Here is a 21,517-nt window from a genome sequence, read left to right as displayed (position 1 = left end):
TCCTGATAGGAAACAAAGAAGTACAAACATAAATTACTTCAGAAATAATTAATAGTTATTATAAATGGTAAAGGACTATCCAACTGAAAGTTTTAGAAAGTGTAAACGACAAGCTCGTGAAAAAAGTAGCCTATTATAGTTAACAGCTAACATGTATGAAATATAACAACCCCCTTGTAATCTCCAGCAAACGAATGAAGGCCTACCAGAGTCGACCGTCAGTCAAGTATTGAGCGTTTCACACGCCATTGGCCGTGACTTTGTTTTGAACTGTTTTCACGTGTAGGGAAGGAACTCAACTGTTAGGCACAGTAGTGCTGAAATTTACCAACCTCTGATTTCTTACTACACATCATCCTCTCACTACATCTTGCCTATAATCTTAACGTATGGGGGTGGGGGAATAGGACGGGGGAAGGCACAACCGCGCGATCCCTTCGGTATAAAAATAAAATATGACAGAAACCTTCGCCGTAGGCTAATAAAAGTAATATACTCAACAACGCATGTCTATAATACATTACGGAACTCCAGCAACTTAAGTCATGTTTTGTGAAAAATCACGTGATACACGATTCAAAATAGTTGTAAAATCCTATTGTCAAAATATGTAATTTTTTTGTGGGTGACACTATCCAACAAACCACCTTAAATGTAAAAAAATCGCAACATTTAAATTGTTGAAAAATGTCGGCAATGTCCTATTGGTAAATACTACATAACCCACGTTGTGTTGTTTATAGGCCTAATATGGGCTTGCCCTTTAAAATACATAAATGTAAAAGAAATCCTTGATGCTTAAATGGAAATTAAACGATTTCGCGAATAAAAGTATATAAGTCTTCCTATAGATATTTATGTAAACAAATTCTACTACCCCTCTACCCCCACCCGTTCTCTTTCAGACGAAGTGCATTAGAATTATGGGCAGAGTTTCTTCCCCCCCCCCCCCCCGAACGAAAGGGAATTTATATAGAAAATATATACATTTAACAGTGTCCGCCCCCCCCCCCGAAGAAAGTCTACCGCCCCCCCCCCCCCCGAAATTTTCAAGTACCCCCCCCCCCCCCCCGGAGAAAAAAGTCTAGAAGGAACACTAATTCTGGGCTATTGCTAGTTGTTTGAGACATTTAAGATGGGGAAACACCGTTTAAGCATTCAATTTACTCTATTGAACCTGGCGGTCCATGGGGCAGGCAGAGTTTCTTCCAGGCATCTCTTCGGAGCCCCGCCGAAGAACGTCTACCGCCCCCCCCCCCCCATTCCCCTGAAAGAAATGGAATTTAGATAGAAAATATATACTTTTACCAGTGTCCGCCCCCACGGAAATTTTAGTCCGCCCCCCCCCCCCCCTTGGAGAAAAAAAAACGTCTGGAAGAAACACTGAGGGCAGGTCGAGTACAGTTCACCTGTTTTTGTCACCTGGACATTTCCAGGGAAAATGCTGCTAGCACCGTGTATAGCCGCCTTTACTTTTCTCTAACTTGGGTCAGGTACCATAGTGGATCCAGGGACATCCGATTGAGTCGTGGCTCGTGCGCTATACCACACGACCACACCGTCCCAGTAGACACCGCCATGGTCAGGTGAAAGTAAGCTTGGCTGTATTGAAGTCGCCTTGTGGTGTGTGTTGTACCAGAGTTGGATAATACCACCATGAAGGCATCGTCTTAAAAAGGGGATGTTGGGCTTCTTTATACTAAACAAGCTGACCGGAGGCGTAGCATACGCCGCTATTTAGTTTTTTTATTTCCTATTGTTCAGTAATTCATAATTTGTGAATTCGACACTACCAATGCTGCGAAAGAACATATTTTATTTTGCTTTAAAACACCATCAGTAGCTCGTGAAGGACCATTATCCTGACCCTCACTTTCCACTCCACTCCTCTCTCTCGCCCCTCCCCCGTGAAAGCAGTCGTCCGTGACGACAGTTTACAGACGACAATGAAAAGATCAAGCAGAACTTACTATTGCTAAACCTGTCCCAAACCTTAAGGCAAGCACTAACATTGTCAGGCCTTAACGAGAACGTAAGCTTTTTTTTTTTAATTAAAAAAAAATACGCAACTCTTTGTTAAGTGCAAAAAAATTTGTGAAAAACAATTGTTTAATTTTGTTTATTTAAAACGTTACTTTTGGTTTGTCGGATTTGTAGTCGTCACTTGAGGTAACCCTAACCTGGTCAGTTGAGGTAACCCTAACCTGGTCAGTTGAGGTAACCCTAACCTGGTCAGTTGAGGTAACCCTAACCTGGTCACTTGAGGTAACCCTAACCTGGTCACTTGAGGTAACCCTAACCTGGTCACTTGAGGTAACCCTAACCTGGTCACTTGAGGTAACCCTAACCTGGTCAGTTGAGGTAACCCTAACCTGGTCACTTGAGGTAACCCTAACCTGGTCAGTTGAGGTAACCCTAACCTGGTCAGTTGAGGTAACCCTAACCTGGTCAGTTGAGGTAACCCTAACCTGGTCAGTTGAGGTAACCCTAACCTGGTCACTTGAGGTAACCCTAACCTGGTCACTTGAGGTAACCCTAAACTGGTCAGTTAAGGTAACCCTAACCTGGTCAGTTGAGGTAACCCTAGCCTGGTCAGTTGAGGTAACCCTAACCTGGTCAGTCGAGGTAACCCTAACCTGGTCAGTCGAGGTAACCCTAACCTGGTCAGTCGAGGTAACCCTAACCTGGTCAGTTGAGGTAACCCTAACCTGGTCAGTTGAGGTAACCCTAACCTGGTCACTTGAGGTAACCCTAACCTGGTCACTTGAGGTAACCCTAACCTGGTCACTTGAGGTAACCCTAACCTGGTCACTTGAGGTAACCCTAACCTGGTCAGTTGAGGTAACCCTAACCTGGTCACTTGAGTTAACCCTAACCTGGTCAGTTGAGGTAACCCTAACCTGGTCAGTTGAGGTAACCCTAACCTGGTCAGTTGAGGTAACCCTAACCTGGTCAGTTGAGGTAACCCTAACCTGGTCACTTGAGGTAAACCTAACCTGGTCACTTGAGGTAACCCTAACCTGGTCACTTGAGGTAACCCTAACCTGGTCAGTTGAGGTAACCCTAACCTGGTCAGTTGAGGTAACCCTAGCCTGGTCAGTTGAGGTAACCCTAACCTGGTCAGTCGAGGTAACCCTAACCTGGTCAGTCGAGGTAACCCTAACCTGGTCAGTTGAGGTAACCCTAACCTGGTCAGTTGAGGTAACCCTAACCTGGTCACTTGAGGTAACCCTAACCTGGTCACTTGAGGTAACCCTAACCTGGTCACTTGAGGTAACCCTAACCTGGTCACTTGAGGTAACCCTAACCTGGTCAGTTGAGGTAACCCTAACCTGGTCAGTTGAGGTAACCCTAACCTGGTCACTTGAGGTAACCCTAACCTGGTCACTTGAGGTAACCCTAACCTGGTCACTTGAGGTAACCCTAACCTGGTCAGTTGAGGTAACCCTAACCTGGTCACTTGAGTTAACCCTAACCTGGTCAGTTGAGGTAACCCTAACCTGGTCAGTTGAGGTAACCCTAACCTGGTCAGTTGAGGTAACCCTAACCTGGTCAGTTGAGGTAACCCTAACCTGGTCACTTGAGGTAAACCTAACCTGGTCACTTGAGGTAACCCTAACCTGGTCAGTTGAGGTAACCCTAACCTGGTCAGTTGAGGTAACCCTAGCCTGGTCAGTTGAGGTAACCCTAACCTGGTCAGTCGAGGTAACCCTAACCTGGTCAGTCGAGGTAACCCTAACCTGGTCAGTCGAGGTAACCCTAACCTGGTCAGTTGAGGTAACCCTAACCTGGTCAGTTGAGGTAACCCTAACCTGGTCAGTTGAGGTAACCCTAACCTGGTCAGTTGAGGTAACCCTAACCTGGTCAGTTGAGGTAACCCTAAACTGGTCAGTTGAGGTAACCCTAAACTGGTCAGTTGAGGTAACCCTAAACTGGTCAGTTGAGGTAACCCTAACCTGGTCAGTTGAGGTAACCCTAACCTGGTCAGTTGAGGTAATTCTAACCTGGTCAGTTGAGGTAACCCTAACCTGGTCAGTTGAGGTAACCCTAACCTGGTCAGTTGAGGTAACCCTAAACTGGTCACTTTCTGTCTACTCGAAGCTACGATCGGATTCACGCTGAAAGGAAAATACCTATGCCTATTGTAGTATTGTAGGATACAATATGCTAGTCCTACAATCCCAAACCTTATGATATTAGCACGGACCGAGAGAAGGACGTGTTTATTTCAGCAGGTATGTCTCGGTAGGTGGGGGAGGGAAGAACTCATTCGTCGAATAATCCCATAAACAGAATTTCTACTTTACCATGTCGGTCGAATCGTACGTCTGGTTATTTGTCAAACGTCAGTTGGTCTATTGTCAATAGTTAGTCATTTGTCAATAGTTGGTCATTTGTCAATAGTTGGTCATTGGTCAAAGGTCACTTGGTCATTTGTCAATAGTTGGTCATTTGTCAAACGTCAGTTGGTCATTTGTTAATAGTTGGTCATTTGTCAAACGTCAGTTGGTCATTTGTCAATAGTTGGTCATTTGTCAAACGTCAGTTGGTCATTTGTCAATAGTTGGTCATTTGTCAAACGTCAGTTGGTCATTTGTCAATAGTTGGTCATTTGTCAAACGCAAGTTGGTCATTTGTCAAACGTCAGTTGGTCATCTGTCAATAGTTGGTCATTTGTCAAACATCAGTTGGTCATTTGTCAAGCGTCAGTTGGTCATTTGTCAAACGTCAGTTGGTCATTTGTCAATTGGTTATTTTTCAATCGTCAGTTGGTCATTAGACTTTGTGTCGATCAACTTCGTAGTTTTCGGCTCTGGTAGCAGTTGGTAATTTTGTTCGTTGACTTTACTTTTCACCATCATCCCATCTTTTGGGTAACGGTCAAATTTTAAAACTAAAATCTAGTTTGCTATATCAAATGAGTTGTTGAGATCTAATGGTTGAACAGCCAGTCCAAATTAATCCAACAAAATATGCCTACACGTTTATATGTAGACATATTTTGTACTGATACGCAAGACTAATCAAATATTAACATTATCTAGTTGACTGTCTAGACCTTTTAAATGGACTTTCTTACGTGACTGTATTCTACTAACCCCACCCCCCCCCCCTTTCACGAAAAAAATGTTCTCTCGACTAGCCTGAAAATTTAGCCTACCCATGGCTAATGCCTAATGCCCTGTCGATACCTTTACACTACAGCTTGCTGTGTTGACGTCCCCACCCTCCCCCCAATAACTCAGAGTGAATTTGACACAGGCTTGTTTGACTATTTTTCATGCCTCTTGTTGTCTGCTGTTGTGAGCACCTGGTAATGTGCTCTTCTGCGTTATAAAATTAGCTTTAACTTATTGATACGAAGGGGGAAGGGAAGAAGGAATGACGGTATTCACTTAAATATACAATCTTCACAAGGATTCCTGTCTACACTTCTGAGACCCCCCCCTTTCTCTTCAGTTAAAAAAACAAAAACAAAAAAAAACGTGTAGCCTATTTTGGTGGTTTTACAGTGACTACCTTCTCCCGACACTCGAAGCTACGATCGTTATTCACGCTGAAAGGAAAATACCTATGCATATTGTAGTATTGTAGGCTACAATAGGCTAGTCCTACAATCCCAAAACTTCAACGTTGTTGCCAGTCTACACGGGAGACTTATTTTTTATCGCATACACACCCCACCCATCCAAACACACAGTAAGCCACGTGTTATGGACATGGTAAGACGAACTACACAGAAAATTTAGAAAATCTTGGAATACCATACACTATACAGTGTTGCTGAAACATTTTTTCAATTTATTTTTGTGGGCCATTTTACCCACCCCAATATTTTCCCCATCGTCAAACCTAACATCCATTTTTTTTATTAAATTACATTTTTTAAATGTGCTACCGGTTATTTGATTACTTTTAATTATGAATTACAAGATCATTGTAGGATGCAAATTTAGTACACACGTTCAGTTGAAAAATTATTTAGTTGAATGCAAAAGTGTGACGTCAGTTCCCCCACTCAGACATCATGACTCTCCAGTCTCATCCGCCCCCACTCCCTCCCACCTTGGAGTGTGATAAGTTGTCAAATGACGATTAAAAAAATAAAAAATGACCAACTGACAATTTACAAATGACCAAGTTACTATTGACAGAACGTGTTTCTTCCAGGCATCTCTTCATATACTTTAAACATTGTCCGCATTTTTCTCCGGGGGGGCACTTGAAATCTTCGGGGGGGGGCGGTAAACTTTCTTCGGGGGGCGGACACTGTTAAAAGTATATATTTTCTATATAAATTATATAAATTTCATTTCGTTCGGGGGGGGCGGTAACATTTTTTCGGGGGGCTTCGCCCCCCCGAAGAGATGCCTGGAAGAAACTCTGAAAGCAAGCTGACCCGGAAACACAGTGATAGTGATAGGAAACACGTTTAGAGTATAACTTCGAAAACTAGTTTTGAAAAAATGTATATTCTAGTATCCAAATCTAGGCCTAAACGATTTTTAAAAAACTGATCGAATTTCGCTGACCGTCATACGTTTAATTTGTTTGAAAATATATAGGCCACATTAAAGAGAAAAAAATATTTGAAAAAAATAAACTTATGAAGAAATGCAAAAGATAGCAAATTTTATTATGGGGTCGTCCGTAAATGATGTCACGCTAGTAGGGGGGGAGGAAGGGTCCGTAATTTTGTGACGGTGTGTGATTAGGGGGGGGGGCTTAGGGGGTGTGACGTCATACTTTTGCATTATTAAAAAAAATGTAGAAAAATAATTTTAGCGGTTAATTCGCGTTTTAGAAAACTTTTTCAATAAATTGTAACATGAATGGATTAAAATACTCTATGTTAACAGACTTCAGATTTTTTTTTTATTTTGGAAAAATATCGTATTTAAAAAAATATTCAACTGCAATTTTGAGGTAAGGGGGGGGGGGTTGTAGATGGGGGGGGGGGGAGAGGGTGGAGGTAAAAATCGTCAAAAAAGCGTCACGTCATTTATGAATGATCCCTAATGAGGTTATTCACCTGGGACAATTTTGGGGTGCACTGGCTTAGTGAGAAAAAAAATGTCTGAAAGAATTGGGGGAGGCTAAGGATTTTTAGGATATCGATAAAGGTTGGGTTAATATAATCTAATTATGTGACTAGTATGATCACTTAACTGAAATAGGAAATTTAGATGTATTCGCATCGAAATTTAAAAAAAAAATTACGCATATAGGCTATTGTTATGTGCCTTAATGACAGAAGCTATTTTGCCAGCAGCGGTTTTGTAACGGCTTCATTGAGCCGTTGCGTTGCCCGATTGTTGAAAAGTGTGACCAGTGTTTCTTCCAGACTTTTTCTCCGGGGGTGCACTTGAAATTTTCGGGGGGGGGGGGGGGCGGACACTGTCAAAAGTATATATTTTCTATATAAATTCCATTTCGTTCGGGGGGAGGTAGACTTTCTTCGGGGGGGGGGGGGGGCACTGAAAGAAACTCTGAATGTGACGACACACCATTGCATTTCAAAAAGTAGGCTTATGTTAGAGACTCGAATCAATATGAGCAGTTATTGACGTGGATTGTAATGACTGACGAGAAGCCGCGTTGGTTGTTAACAGTCTTTATTATGTACAGACGCCATCATGCAAAGAGAGAGGAAGTAAGTGGCCAGAGACCACTATATATAGATAACAACATGTAAGGGACATCACTCAAGATAACAATATAAATATAATACTAATACAGAGAGTGAGTTCCCTTGACCTCACAATTATTTCAATCTATTACATCCCTTTACCCTTAGAACACAATAACACATCTCTCAATAGAACAATTGATAGTATCCTAAAATCACCAATTATATTGTAACATGAACACTATGGTAGATTACATCCTTGCAAACAATGCACAATATGCTACAACATAATCAAAATACAAAACAATGATGTCAAAGTCCTTTTGACCTTTAAAATCATAGGTCTAACTTATTTGGGACTTTGATTGTCCTGCTTGACCTTCTCAGTGGCTTCTGATTTGGTGACTCAAGATTCTGACCATCTGGATTCTCTATCTCAGGAGGTCTAGGATTTAAATCATTAACTCCAGAATTTACATTTTCTGACTCCAGACAACTTGGTTCACTCATATCAACAGAACTTGGTTGTGGAACAAACTGAGTTGGTGTAAACTGATCAGACTTGGTGGGATTGACAGATTCACCCTTATTATCTGCACAAGTTATTTTTAACTTTATAAGACATAGGTCCTGTACCTTGAACAATTTGACCTGGTATCCATTTTTCCTTTTTCCCATAATTTCTTAGATACACATTCTCATTAACACCAAATTCTCTTTCAATGAATGTTTGTCATGATTTAATTTTTTTAATTGGCATCTGAAAGTATTATGCTATTATTCAGATCCTTAACTGGCATAGATTTCTTTGATTGATCAATTTCCTCATGTAATCTGATAGTGCTTTTTGGTAACCAAAAATACTGTTTATGAGTAATATTCTGGACCATATCACTTTGCAACTGTGATCCAGTATTTGAAGTGGGTGTATTAAATGGCAAAAATCTTTGCTCTTTTCTTTTGATGTTACCCTTTTAGTTTCTGTAAGTGCTAATGATGTTAGCAAAGTTGTTTGATGATCACATTCCTTCTTACTAATGTATTCTCTTTAAAACATTTGAAATTGCCATATCACCATAATCATTTATCAAGTTACAAGTACCTTGTTTAGGCAACTCTGACTGGTAATGGACTGCATCTTCTCCATCTTTTATATTATCTTCACAAAGGGTTTTATTTCTTATTTTATATGGCCTTAAGTCATCATTCACAGACTCTTCAGGCCAACCATTCTTACAGTACTCATATACTTTTATTAAGCACTCATCTTTTTGTGTTTCTCTTTTAATATCATTCACATTTATATTGGAGTTATCCATGATAGTGAAGAGAACAAATACATCTTCTGGTACATAGCTCAGGCTTTGGTTTTTTAAAGGTAATCTACTAAGACTATCTGCACTATTCTCAGATCCAGGTTTGTATTTCAATTCATAATTGTATGCAGTTAGTGTGATAGCCCATCTTTGAATTCTTGGTGAGGCATGCTCAGGTAGGGTTTTGTTTTCTCCAAATAAACCTAGCAATGGTTTATGATCTGTAAAGATGGTGAACTTCCTACCAAACAGAAACTTATGAAATTTCTTAACACCAAAAATGATGCCTAAGCCTTCCCTATCTAACTGAGAATAATTTTTCTCAGCCTGATTCAAAGATCTACTGGCAAAAGCAATGGGTCTGTCACCCTTCTCATCCATGTGGGACAAGACTGCTCCTACACCATCTGGTGAAGCATCACATGTTAATATAAGTCTTTTCTCTGGGTCATAGTGAGTTAGTAAGGTGTCAGCAGACAAAGCCTCTTTTGCTGTATTAAAAGCAGTATCTTGTTGTTTACCCCAGTGCCAAGTTGCATTTTTCTGTAGCAGCTTGTACAGTGGTGATAGTCTACCAGACAGATTCCCTATGAACTTTGCATAGTAATTTATCAAGCCCAAAAAAGCTCTTAGTTGTTGGGTATTTTCAGGTTTGGGTGCTTCTTTAATGGCTTTTGTTTTCTCAGGTTGAGGTCTGATGCCTTGTTTGCTCAATATATAACCAAGAAAACTAATTTCTGTCAGCATGAATTGACATTTATCTTTGTTTATCTTTAAACCTTTTTCACCAACAATTTTCAAGACTTTATCGAGTGTTTTAAGATGTTCAGTGTCATTCTTACCAGTTATGTACACATTGTCAAAGTACACACAAACATTTGGAATGTCCTTAAAAATACTGTCCATGACAGCTTGGAAAATTCCAGGGCTGGATGATATGCCAAAACATAGTCTTTCATATTGGTAGAGTCCTTTATGTGTGTTTATTGTCGTATAGACTTTTGAATCTGGATGCAGTTCTAGTTGAGTGTAAGCATGACTAAAGTCTAATTCAGTGAATTTGTCTCCTCCTGCCAAATTCAAAGAAATTTCCTCAATGTTAGGTATAGGGTACCTATTTAGCTCTATTTGCTTATTCAGTGTAGTTTTATAATCTCCACAAATTCTTATAGAACCATCCTTCTTTAACACTGGCACAATGGGTGTCGCCCAATCGGAATAGTCTACCTTCTTTATAATGCCATTAGATTCCAATCTACTTAGCTCATTTTCAATTTTATTCCTCATTGCATAAGGTGGAACTCTAGCTTTGCAGTATCTTGGATTTGTGTCTTTAATGCTTAACTTCACTGTTCTATCATTTAGTAATCCATGATTACCAAAAACACATTTATTTTCAGATATTACTTTATCTAGTGAAGTAAGACTAGATTCTTTTACATTCTTCAATGAACAAATACTCTCCCAATTTAACTTAAGATCACTTAACCAGTTCCTACCTAGTAATGGCGGTCCATTTCCTTCAACCACAAGAAGAGGAAGTTTAACACTTTGACCATTATAACTTACATGAACCATACACTCTCCTATTACCGGAACATTGTCACCAGTGTATGTTGTTAGACACTTGTGACACGGCTGTAGAGGCACTGATCCTCCTGTGACAGCGTCAAACTCTTTCTTTGTTATGACTGTTAGAGATGCTCCAGTGTCAAGTTGGAAGCTGATGCTCTTACCGTTGATATTAACTTGTACATTGATGGGAGCATGACTTATTGATTTCACAGAGAATAGGTTGAAATCCGGCTGCGAATCAGTTTGAGAATTTTCACAGGTAGAGTGGTTCATTGGTTGGGTTAGGTAGTCTTGGTGAGAGTTAACATAGTGCTGCTTTTGGTTGCGGTACTGTCTTGACTGGCTAGATTTAGCAACAGACGAAGACTTTGCAAAGCAGGCCTTGGCAATGTGACCTTGCTTACCGCACTTATAACAAGTTGCTAACTTGAACTTGCACCGATGAGATGCATGGGGACCTTTGCATCGATGACATTTTTGATAATTATTACTAGATTTAGATCTAGGATTTGAACGAGCAGGGTGTTTAGCATAAGTTGGAATGCTCTGATGGGGTTGATGTTTATTGACTAACCTGCTGTTTACTGCATGGATCTCTGAAGGTGCTAAAGATCTCGCCGCATCTGATGACTGCTGGAATGACATTGCAAGTTGTATTGCTTTTTCCAATTTTAGATCTGACTCGAGCAGCAACTTTCTTTGAATATCAGGGCTGTTTACACCTGTCACAAACTTTTCACATAGTCTGTCAGACAGCGTGTCTCCGAATTCACAAAATTCACTTAAATGACGTAAAGCAGCAACATATTCTGTTATTGACTCGTTTGGTTGACGAGTCCTACTGTCAAATCTAGCTCTACATAAAAACTTTGATGGGGTAGGCGCATGGTGGTCTGTTAGCAATTTGCTCAGCTCGTTAAAGCTCTTGGTATCTGGACTAGCTGGTGCGCATAAGTCCTTTAGTAGCCTAAATTGTTGAGGCCCTATGACTGTTAACAAAACAGCTCTCTTTTTGGCTTCTATCGTCACGTCGTTAGCTTCTAGGTAAAAGCTTAACCTCTCTAGGTAATCTTGAATGATTTCATCATTCGCATCAAATTCTTTTATTTGGCCATACAGCGCCATAATTCTAGAAATAATTAGCTAATAAGCTCTAGCAAACCTCTTTTTTGCGTAAGTAGGTGCTCTTTCTAGTAGATGTTTATCCTTCGTCGCCAAATGACGTGGATTGTAATGACTGACGAGAAGCCGCGTTGGTTGTTAACAGTCTTTATTATGTACAGACGCCATCATGCAAAGAGAGAGGAAGTAAGTTGTTGTTGTTGTTGTTGTTGTTTTGGGGTTTAAAGTCCGCTTTCAAACTTACGTTTATATCGCAGACTATTTTTGGTGGTTAGTTCGTGGTTTTTGTGTATATACAGTTTGGTTTCATTTGTTTTCCTTTCATTTTTGGGTGTAGTTTTTTTATTGTGCGGGATTTGTATTTTGTTATTGGGTGAATATTATTTTATCTTTACAGCTTATTAGACTGATTCTTCGGTTTTGTGCACATATTTTTTAACCAGGCTAAGCAGAGTGGATGGGGCGTCCATAGCCAGTAATGTTTCTGTTGTTAGTAATGTGTTTTTGTTTATCTGGAAGTAGTTGATGAGTTCTTTTCTTTGATTGTTGTATGCCTTACAGTGTATTAGGTAGTGGTCTATTGTGTTTATTTCATTGCAGGTGTGGCACCATTTCTTTGTGTGAATGAAGGAGGCTGAACCTAGACGCAGCCTTGTAATTTTTTTATTAATGGGTGGCCGTTGGTCTTCTGTAACTTGCAGTCTCCCGTCGGGTGGACGTAGTATGTTGTGGGCATGCCTACCCTTGTCGCTTGCGTTCCATTTTTGAATCCATTCTTCTTTTATTTGTTTCTTTATAGTAGCCTTCATTTCGGAATAGCCTATTCCCGTTTTCACAATAGCTCTGGATTCCACTCCCTTTTTAGCAGCTTTGTCGGCATACTCGTTACCTTGTATGCCGATATGGGAGGGAATCCAGATCATTTGCACCGAGCGACCCCTTTGTTTCCACTCGGAGCATTTATGAAGAATTTCTTCTGCAATGTCGTCCCTGCAGCATTCTCCCCCTTTAATGGCCTGTAATGCTGACAGGGAGTCGGATAAGATGCTGATGCTGGTATGTGGGGTTGTTGGGGCGTACTCGAGGGCCATAAGGATGGCCGTTAGTTCGGCAGTGAAAATGGAGGCGCCGTCTGTCAACCTAAAGCTTTTGGAGTGGTTGAGGTGGGGGATGTGGAACCCTGCTCCCACTTTCTCGTTTATTTTCGATCCGTCTGTGTAGATGGTTAGGCTATTGGTTGTTATCCTTTCTATCTCATTTGAAGCCTCAATACGGGCCATTACTGGGTCCTCTTTTTTATTTATCTGATTGTGCAGGTCTGTGTGTAATGATGGGGATGTCAGTTCCCATGGGGGGACTATAGGTTTGTGGATGACTAAGTTTTGATCCGCGATTGAGGTTTGGTTGCAGGATTCCAGTTCCCCCGGTGTTTTCCAGCTGGCGGGGGGGGCTGAATTTCCCAATGGGGATTCCCCATGCCCTGGGTAGCACTGGTAGGAAGGCCGCTGAGGTTGGGTGGTTTTGATGTTTTACTTTGGCCCAGTAGTTTAGCCTGAGTTCCTTCCTGCGGAGTGAGAGGGGGATTACTCCCAGGAGGACCTCTAGGGCTTCTTTGGAGGTACTACTATTACAACCGGCAATTATGTTAAGGGCCTGGTTCTGTATTTTGTCGAGGGTTTTTTTGTGTAGTTTGAGGCCGAGTCATAGACTATGCTGGCATAGTCTATTTTGCCCCTTACAAATGATTTGTAGAAGGTTAACAGGCACTCAGTCCTGGCACCCCAGCTGTGACCTTTTAGGTATCTCATCATATTGAGCATACCCTTGCAGCTTTAGATAACAACATGTAAGGGACATCACTCAAGATAACAATATAAATATAATACTAATACAGAGAGTGAGTTCCCTTGACCTCACAATTATTTCAATCTATTACAGTTATTTTCTAAGTTGTAATACAAAGTGATTGGTATAGACCTTTTTTTCAAACTCGTCTCAAAGACGACTAAAACAAATCTATTTAAAAAAACAAAAAAAACAATGCAAATTTGCGAGAGGTTGTAGGCTGTGGCGTGACGTCATTTTAGGAATGGGGGGGGGTCTCGCTGTGATGATATGTGACGATTATCCTATTTGATATCGAAATATAATTACATTTATGTATTGCCTTTATTATTTGGAAAATTAAACACATTGTCATTTATCATACATTTCTAAGACAATTCTATGTACTATTTTAATGCTTAGGCCCTTAAGTTATAATAATTAGACATATATAATATATTATATAAAATATAAATCTATAAAATGGTATAAATCCATAGACCTATATGTGCCTATATATTATATTTTTAATCTGTTAAAGATCAGAGTTTCTTCAAGGCATCTCTTCGGGGAGGGGGGGCGAAGCCTCCCCGAAATTTTTTTACCCCCGAACGAAATGAAATTTATATAATTTATATAGAAAATATATACTTTTAACAGTGTCCGCCCCCCCCCCCCCCCCCCGAAGAAAGTCTACCGCCCCCCCCCCCCCCCCGAAAATTTCAAGTGCCCCCCCCCCCCCCCGGAGAAAAAAGTCTGGAAGAAACACTGTTAAAGATTAATGTTAAACTAGCTTTACATGCAATACTAATTATAGCAATAATTAGTTAGAGCTAATCTAATTCCGGAATACTTTCTCCAGCTCTTTTTACACTATGTTTTATTGTCAAGTTATCTAGTTTAAGTCATGACCATTAAAATTGTTTGGGCTAGATTCTAGATTCGGTGTGTTAGTGTGACCAAAAATGGCAGACGTGGAAAGTAAACATAGCGACAATATTTTATATGATTTATCAGTGCTAGCAGAATGGAGAGCAGAAAATGAAATATTTGTAAGTCTGGTTATTTATTTGAGCTTAATAACTTTTGAAAAAAATATTACTATCTACTATCTAGATCTATAGGCCTATTTTTACTAAATCCCAGCTAACGAGTGAGTACGTACGACACTCACACTCACTCACGACTCACACTCAGTGATTTAATAAAAATGTGACTGTATCACTGCTGTACTTGTACTTAGTACTAATCTGTACTGTACTTGTACACAGTGTACACTGTACACTAGTGTACACTGAGCGTGTGTTACACTCTGTCTAACTCTGTCTGTACTTGTACTAACACTTGTACACTCAAGTACACTCAAGTACACTGTACTGTACTCAACTAACAACAGTCAGTCAACTCGGGCAGTTGACTAAATTCTTGGAATTGAGACAATTGCACAGCTCACAAACTGGTCACAGGTCTGGCACTGTACTCACCATGTCACTACTCACTGTCACACTTGACTAAACTTCTAAAGGCAGTAGACTTATAGTCTGTTCTATAGCCTACCCCACTCACTCGCAGTTGTCTACTGTTTTTGAAACTTTTTGTACTTAAGAAGTCAAGAACTGACGTTCGTACTCACAGTATCACTGTCACAGATGTTGTGACAGATGTGGATCTCCTTTTCATTTAATTTTAACTTGAGTAGACTGCACTGTAGACTCAAATCAACTCAAATGTGTCACTGTACAGTTGTACAGTACTGTACATAGTACACAAGTGCTACTCACACTGTGACTTAGATCTAGAATCTAGGTCTTATCTACAAGTTTGGCTAGTGCTAAAAATCACTGAATAATACAACCCTACTAGATCTACTAGTTAAGTGGTCAGCATTATTCCCAGCTGCCTTCAGTTCCCTAACATGAGTCATGTCCTGAGCTAAGACTTGAGCCCAAGACCCAAACTCAGGACTTGCAGGTTAGCAGTCGTGAGCTCTACCATTTGACCACTGCACCAGATAATGGACTAATTATTTGTACCTGTGCTGCTTGAAAACTCCAGTCTGCTCTTGACCAATCTACAACATTTTTTTATATTATACCTAAGAATTGTGAGACTTCTAAACTCAGTGTGACCATCTACCTAAATCCATACATTTCTTAATAGTCAGTTTTAAGCTTCTGCCCCATTCTTTTCATATTTAATCTGATAAAGACCAGCAATATTTAAACCTTTTTTTTTACTGTTTCAGACTCGCAGTAATCGTGATAAACCTAATACCTCATTATTTGGAAGAGCATCATCTTTAGTGAGACGTGAGTTCAATGACAATTTTAATTTGATGACTTACTTTAGATAAAAAACAAACTATGTTATAGGTTCTGTAATTGAATCAGAAAAATAAATGGGAAGTGAAAACTATGGATACTCCATGGATACTATCGATATTAAGTGTAGGTGTTTGGTGGTTTAAGTGTTGGTCAAATCGCAGATTCTCAACTGAGTTTTTACTTTTTGGTTTGGTTTATAGACAGTTTAAATGAGTTAAGTGCTGTAAGAACATTTTAAAAGGTTTTTGTTAATAATGCTTTAAGCTTTCTACTTAAGCTAAAAAAAAAACTTAAATCCACATAGGCTCAACATGGACATTTCTACGTGTTGTTGGGATCCCTATGCAGTGAGTGCATTTTTTTTCATACTCATTGATTTATTTTTTTCTAAACTGTATTTCATTGACTGTATAAAAATGTGAGCTAGACTGACGAGAAACTTTTTTTTTAAAGGATGCCAACTCCTTGCCTTTTACCAGAACAACTTGTGAAACTTAAGAATAGCCAATTGCCATGGAAAATTGCTGTCAGCAGGTAAGAAGAAAATGTTTATGTATTCTGACTTTTGTTTGAAGTAAACTATGCTTTTATTAATCAGCAAAAATTTATCTTAATTAATTTTTTTTAAAATATTCCTCTTAGCACTGGCACAATGGTAGCAATTGCACAAGAAAGCTTTTTGGAAATCAGGTCAGTTTTTTATCCATTTAGAATACCTTTGATCAAAAATACTTGTATTAAAAAATGATAATTAACATGATGATTTAACTTTAAGATCCCAGCGTGATAACCTTGAAAGTGTATTGGGACGAGGCATATTTCCACAAGATCCTTATTCCCAGTGGCGGTGCTTGACATGGAGTGAAGATGAAACTATGGTTGCTTGCAGTAGGAGCTCTGGAGCAGTGGATGTTTTTGATATTCTTGGCACATTGTTGTTTACTATCCCAGGCGTATGTTGTTCTTTTATTTCTTTAAGCTGTTAAATTTGATAAAAGCGAATGAGTGTGCATAACAGTATTGTACATGCCTGGGGTAGGAAGAAATAAATTGTTATTTTGCTTGTATGTGTAAGGGTGTTACAGGTGGTTTGGAATTGTTGCTTTTTTAATGAAATAGTTATTTCTCGATCTATCATTCTTTGCTTAATATGAACAATATCGACACCACAGAAGCAAAAAACTTTCTAGAAAGTCTGTAATTTGAATGAGTTGTTTAAACTTTTACTACATTTGCTGCTTACTGAAGGTTCTTGTCATTTTTCTGACTAGCTAAGTTAACTTTTTCAAGTTTTATAAATTCTTTTAGTCCTAATCCCCTCTGTGATTACTGAATACTTTTTTTTGTTTAGGTTGAAGAGGAGGCTGTTTCTCCCATGGATTTGAGTGAAGCCGTCGCAGCTCTTATTTTTACAGACTACAAACCAGATGAGAAGTGGTAATCTCTCTAAGCCATATCTGTAGTTGATCACTATATTTAAACAATTAATACTGTAATATTTATCATACAGAAATTCTACTACAATCAGCATATTTTGTCATTATATCCAGTAGACGTTATAAAAAACTTTTTAGCTGAATTATTACATCAATATATTGTTCTTATTGTGCTATTGGGTAGCTAAGATGGCTTTTTATTTTTCAGGGCATATGAACTTTTAGTTATAAACTATCATGGCTCAATGTCCAGTTATTTTGTGCACAGAGACAATGGCTTTCAATTGAGATACACCTTTCTTTTTGCCACGGAATATCCAAGAGGTATAAGTTCTGTTGTATATGCCAAGAAGCACAAAGTTTTGTTTGTTGGAGGTGGTGGTCTAGCAGACAGTTTGCTTAGCCCTTCAAAATCTCGCCAAGAGGGAATTTCAGCATGGAGGCTTCTGTCAGACAGCCCATACTGTAAGCTTATTACAGATTATGAAGAAGATAAATACAAGGTAGGTAAAAGAAAATTAGATAAGAACTTATTTGTTAAATTTTGAAAATTCTTTTTAGTTTTTGCCAAAGTGCTGTATTGTAGATTTTAAAATGTTATCATTTTTTTTTTGCAGGCAAAATTAAAATTATCTTTCTTATCAAAATTGAAAGTCTCTTATGTTTGGAATAATCTTCAAGCTGTAAGTTATAATTCTTTTGTAATTTTTTGAATAAAGAAATGTATCATTTAATAACCCAAGTATTATGTTTATCATCATCTACATTAATACTTATTTGCCATATTGAATTGGAATAAATAATAAAAATATATAATTTATTTTACTTTCTTATGTAATGTTACGAATGGTCATTCATTTGGCTTACAAACAACACATTTGCTAACAAATAGATTGAATTGGAAACAAAACAAAAAAACTTTCCATCGAGATTTAAAAATAATTTTCAAACGTCTTTTAACATAGGATGGTATCTTCCACCTCTGTTTATCACCCTGTGGAACCACACTAGCATCAATACACTTTTCAGGGAAACTTGCACTGTGGGAAGTCCCATCTTTGTATTTCAGGAGAGAATTTGATCAGAATGAACAGGTAAATTGACTTCATAAACAAATTTGATTTCATAATCAATGTAGTTTTATATGAATGTTTATTTCATCCTATTATTATGATAAACTTTTGTTACCTAATCACTGTAATCTTAACATAAAAATTCATTTTAAGTAGATTAAAAAATTTTTTTAGCCAGGCTGGGAGGAAATAAGTCCAGAGCTACTAGAAAACCCAGTAAAGAAAAAGAGAATCAAAGGTTCTGTTTTGTTAATTGTTAACATTTAAAATAAGTAATATTATTTAAATTTGTTATCAGGTTCAATACTAATTTAGTTTTTAAATTTCATTTAAGTGTGTGAAATCGCTTAAGTTTGAAGCTAGCCTTTTAATGCTTAAGTTTGAAGCTAGCCTTTCTTTTTAAATCTATAAGTCAGATATGTTTTAGAGATATAATGTAATATAAATTTTGGTGTTTCATTTTTAGATTTGATTCCTCACAAACAACTGATTGATGTCAATTTTTGGTCTGATGAAGTGAGTCACATCTGTTTTATCAAAATCTAATTTACAACCTTGTTACCATTTTAATGTCCAGGTTTTTTTCTTCATAATCTTAACAAATTATTACTTGAGTCTATGCCTTGGGTGATCCTTGTTTAAGATAAACTTATAAACTTGTTTTAAATTATACTAAAAATTTTTTTTTCAAGCACATGATTTTAGCAAGATGCTCTGGTGCTGTCAGTGTAGTCTCCCTTGACAACCTTGATAACCTGTTGGGTGTCTCCCCTGAATGGTTTGAGCCATCTCCTCAGTTGACCCAAGCCCTAAACGGGGGATTTCTCGGAATGGAAGTAAGAAAACACATTTTGTTACCTACAATTTCAATAAAAAATACAATGTATTTGTCATTTACCTTTTTATCCAAACTGTAAATTGCTCTTTAATAATAATTATATAATTTAAAGATGAATTAAAATGTAAACATTAAAATGGTATTTAAAAATATATTTTAAAAAAATCAGAAATGTAAGTTTAGTTTGACAAGAGTAATATAAAAATTAAAGCCGCTGAGTTTTGTGTACCATATTTTATTGCAGTGTGAGATAAATTTCCCTAAAAGACGTATAGTCGTACAACTGAATGATGGAGGTGGTGATGAAGAAGATGACAGTGATGAGGAAGATCTTTCTTTCATGACCAAAACAACACGCATGTCAAAGCAAATTTTGTATTATCTCACAGACAGTGAACATTTTCAGCCACTTAAAAAAAAGCCAAAGTAATTAAAAATTTCTGTCCTCTTAAAAAGAAATATGGTTTATGTTTGAACAATTTACTTTAAATTTAATTGTGTTAATTTAGGGTTAATCTAATTACATAACTTTATTTGGTTAGATTTGTCACCAAAGTGTACAGAGTTGTATCTCTTAAATCTACAACACCAGAAGAGCTTTATGCCAGAAAGGTAAGCTCTACAAGGAATTCATAAAAAAATTCTTAAAGAAAGTAACTTAGTTACATTTTGTAATTTTAACTCTTAAAAAGCTGGAATGAAATAAATATACATTTATTACAGATTGATGCTGAAGAGTATGGAGAAGCTTTGAGTCTTGCGCAAGCTTATAAACTTGACTGTGATTTGGTTTACCAGAGACAGTGGCGAAAATCTCAAGTGTCTAAAGCATCAATTGAGGATTATTTGGTATGAATTTCTTAGAATAAACATTTTTCACAAAGGGCAGTAAGTCACCTAAAAAATCATTTAAGTGTATGTGTTTTTCAATTTTAATTTTTTCTTTAATTTGAATATGTTGGAATAATTTAAAAAATTATATGAAGAGAGAAATCAACTCCTTTTAATGGAAAATTTATTGTAGTTTATTTTTTTTTAGATGTTCGAATAAAAATAACTGAATATAAATTGGTTTGTGTGTTTTAAAAATGGAATATGCATAACAATTGTAACTTTGTTACTTATAAATTGATATTTATTTTATTGTTTAAGAGCAAAGCTATAAAATATTTTAAAAGATACATTATTTGCCTTTGAGAGGTTCTTTTCAATACACTATGATGAGATCCTAGTTCATTAAAGTGACTAACTCTGCACATATAGTGACAAGGATGTAGTAGTAAAACCCCAGACCTTGAGCAGTAGAATGTGCTAAGGGAATGCACAGTAAAAACGGGTTAAAGCATCTTTTGAGGATTTTATGCCCCTTTTTGCAGTTACATTCTTCAGATAGTTAGCAATGACTTGGAAATTTACCATAAGCTGTAAAGTTCAACATTTTATTGACTGGTTTAATAAATTAGGTACATTTAGGATATATATATTGATCAAAGCTAGATTCAAACTTCAATCACTGTTTAGTTAACCAATGAATGAATTCATTCCTGATTAAATGATGCCAACCAATTCTAACAGAGCAAGATCAGCAAACGTTCATGGGTGCTTCATGAATGTCTAGAGCGTGTGCCTGAGACCATAGGGGCCATGCAGGAGTTGCTGGAATATGGGCTGAATGGCACAGATTTGCCAGCTTTGATTGCCATTGGGAAAGGAGAGGATCATGGACAGTGAGCATTCAAAACTCAGTTCTATTGTTTTCTTTTTAGTGAAGTATAGAAAATTTTAACAGATTTTTAAGATTAAGCAACTTTCTTTTGTTCCCACTAGATTCATGATTTGTGACCCTGACGATGGGCTTTATGATGAAATCTATGACCCATTCGACCCTCAGTCATCAAAGGAAAAAGAGAAAAAAAGAGCTCAGATTCGAAAGTCTAATTTAGAACAAATAGACTTTAAAAAGTAAGTAGCTCCTTCTTAAAAACTGCTGTTTTATTGTAAATCTAAATACACATAAGTACATATATATTTAATAATTAAAAAGCAATTTAATACTGGATAAATTATAAAAATGTTTATAGATGATTAGCTTTTATAATCAAAACTATTTACAGTTTGAACTTAGAGCAAAAAGAACTCTGCAGAGCCCGTCTCAAGTTCTTGAACTATCTGGACAGGCTAAAAACATATGAAGTATGTAACTGCTATAATTACTGTGCTTAACAAATTTACTTTAAAAACAGATTTATTATTTCAATACTTTTTTAGTGCCCCCAATATTTTCTGTTCTCTTAAATTTTGGGCCCCACATGTGCTTGAAACTTACTATTCTGTTTAAAGAAAAAAATGTGTTTAGCTCATACTGCATATATTGATATT

The 21,517-nt window shown here is 37.7% G+C and overlaps 2 protein-coding genes across 2 annotated transcripts in view; one reads left to right on the top strand and one right to left on the bottom strand.

Annotated features, from left to right (window-relative positions):
- Positions 1-12,044: 12,044 nt before the first annotated feature.
- LOC131936811 (uncharacterized) lies at positions 12,045-12,923 on the bottom strand. Its single transcript, XM_059293890.1, has one exon. It carries the CDS (start codon positions 12,921-12,923, stop codon positions 12,045-12,047), a length of 879 nt encoding a protein of 292 aa, XP_059149873.1.
- A 1,497-nt stretch (positions 12,924-14,420) lies between these two features.
- Positions 14,421-21,517, top strand: part of LOC131936790 (NBAS subunit of NRZ tethering complex) — a 34,941-nt gene continuing 27,844 nt past the window's right edge. Inside the window, exons 1-19 of the mRNA XM_059293862.1 lie at positions 14,421-14,519; positions 15,713-15,776; positions 16,096-16,138; positions 16,245-16,325; positions 16,434-16,481; positions 16,567-16,744; positions 17,143-17,228; positions 17,436-17,730; positions 17,845-17,910; positions 18,193-18,321; positions 18,475-18,538; positions 18,767-18,816; positions 18,993-19,136; positions 19,383-19,564; positions 19,681-19,750; positions 19,862-19,987; positions 20,714-20,865; positions 20,966-21,100; positions 21,253-21,331. Coding sequence (XP_059149845.1) covers positions 14,433-14,519; positions 15,713-15,776; positions 16,096-16,138; positions 16,245-16,325; positions 16,434-16,481; positions 16,567-16,744; positions 17,143-17,228; positions 17,436-17,730; positions 17,845-17,910; positions 18,193-18,321; positions 18,475-18,538; positions 18,767-18,816; positions 18,993-19,136; positions 19,383-19,564; positions 19,681-19,750; positions 19,862-19,987; positions 20,714-20,865; positions 20,966-21,100; positions 21,253-21,331 — 2,079 coding nt within the window. The 5' untranslated portion in view covers positions 14,421-14,432. The remainder of the gene's footprint in view (positions 14,520-15,712; positions 15,777-16,095; positions 16,139-16,244; positions 16,326-16,433; positions 16,482-16,566; positions 16,745-17,142; positions 17,229-17,435; positions 17,731-17,844; positions 17,911-18,192; positions 18,322-18,474; positions 18,539-18,766; positions 18,817-18,992; positions 19,137-19,382; positions 19,565-19,680; positions 19,751-19,861; positions 19,988-20,713; positions 20,866-20,965; positions 21,101-21,252; positions 21,332-21,517) is intronic.

This window comes from Physella acuta, unplaced genomic scaffold, assembly GCF_028476545.2.
Source record: "Physella acuta isolate Inbredline_101_S28 unplaced genomic scaffold, ASM2847654v3 ptg000187l, whole genome shotgun sequence".
Classification (NCBI taxonomy): Eukaryota; Metazoa; Mollusca; class Gastropoda; family Physidae; genus Physella; species Physella acuta.
Note: the sequence above shows the minus strand (reverse complement) of the source record. Positions and strands in the feature narration are given on the sequence as shown.

Bases quoted from the DNA above. Each gene is read 5' to 3' on its own strand.
- LOC131936811 (XM_059293890.1), bottom strand. From the start codon at position 12,923: ATGGCCCGTATTGAGGCTTCAAATGAGATAGAAAGGATAACAACCAAT.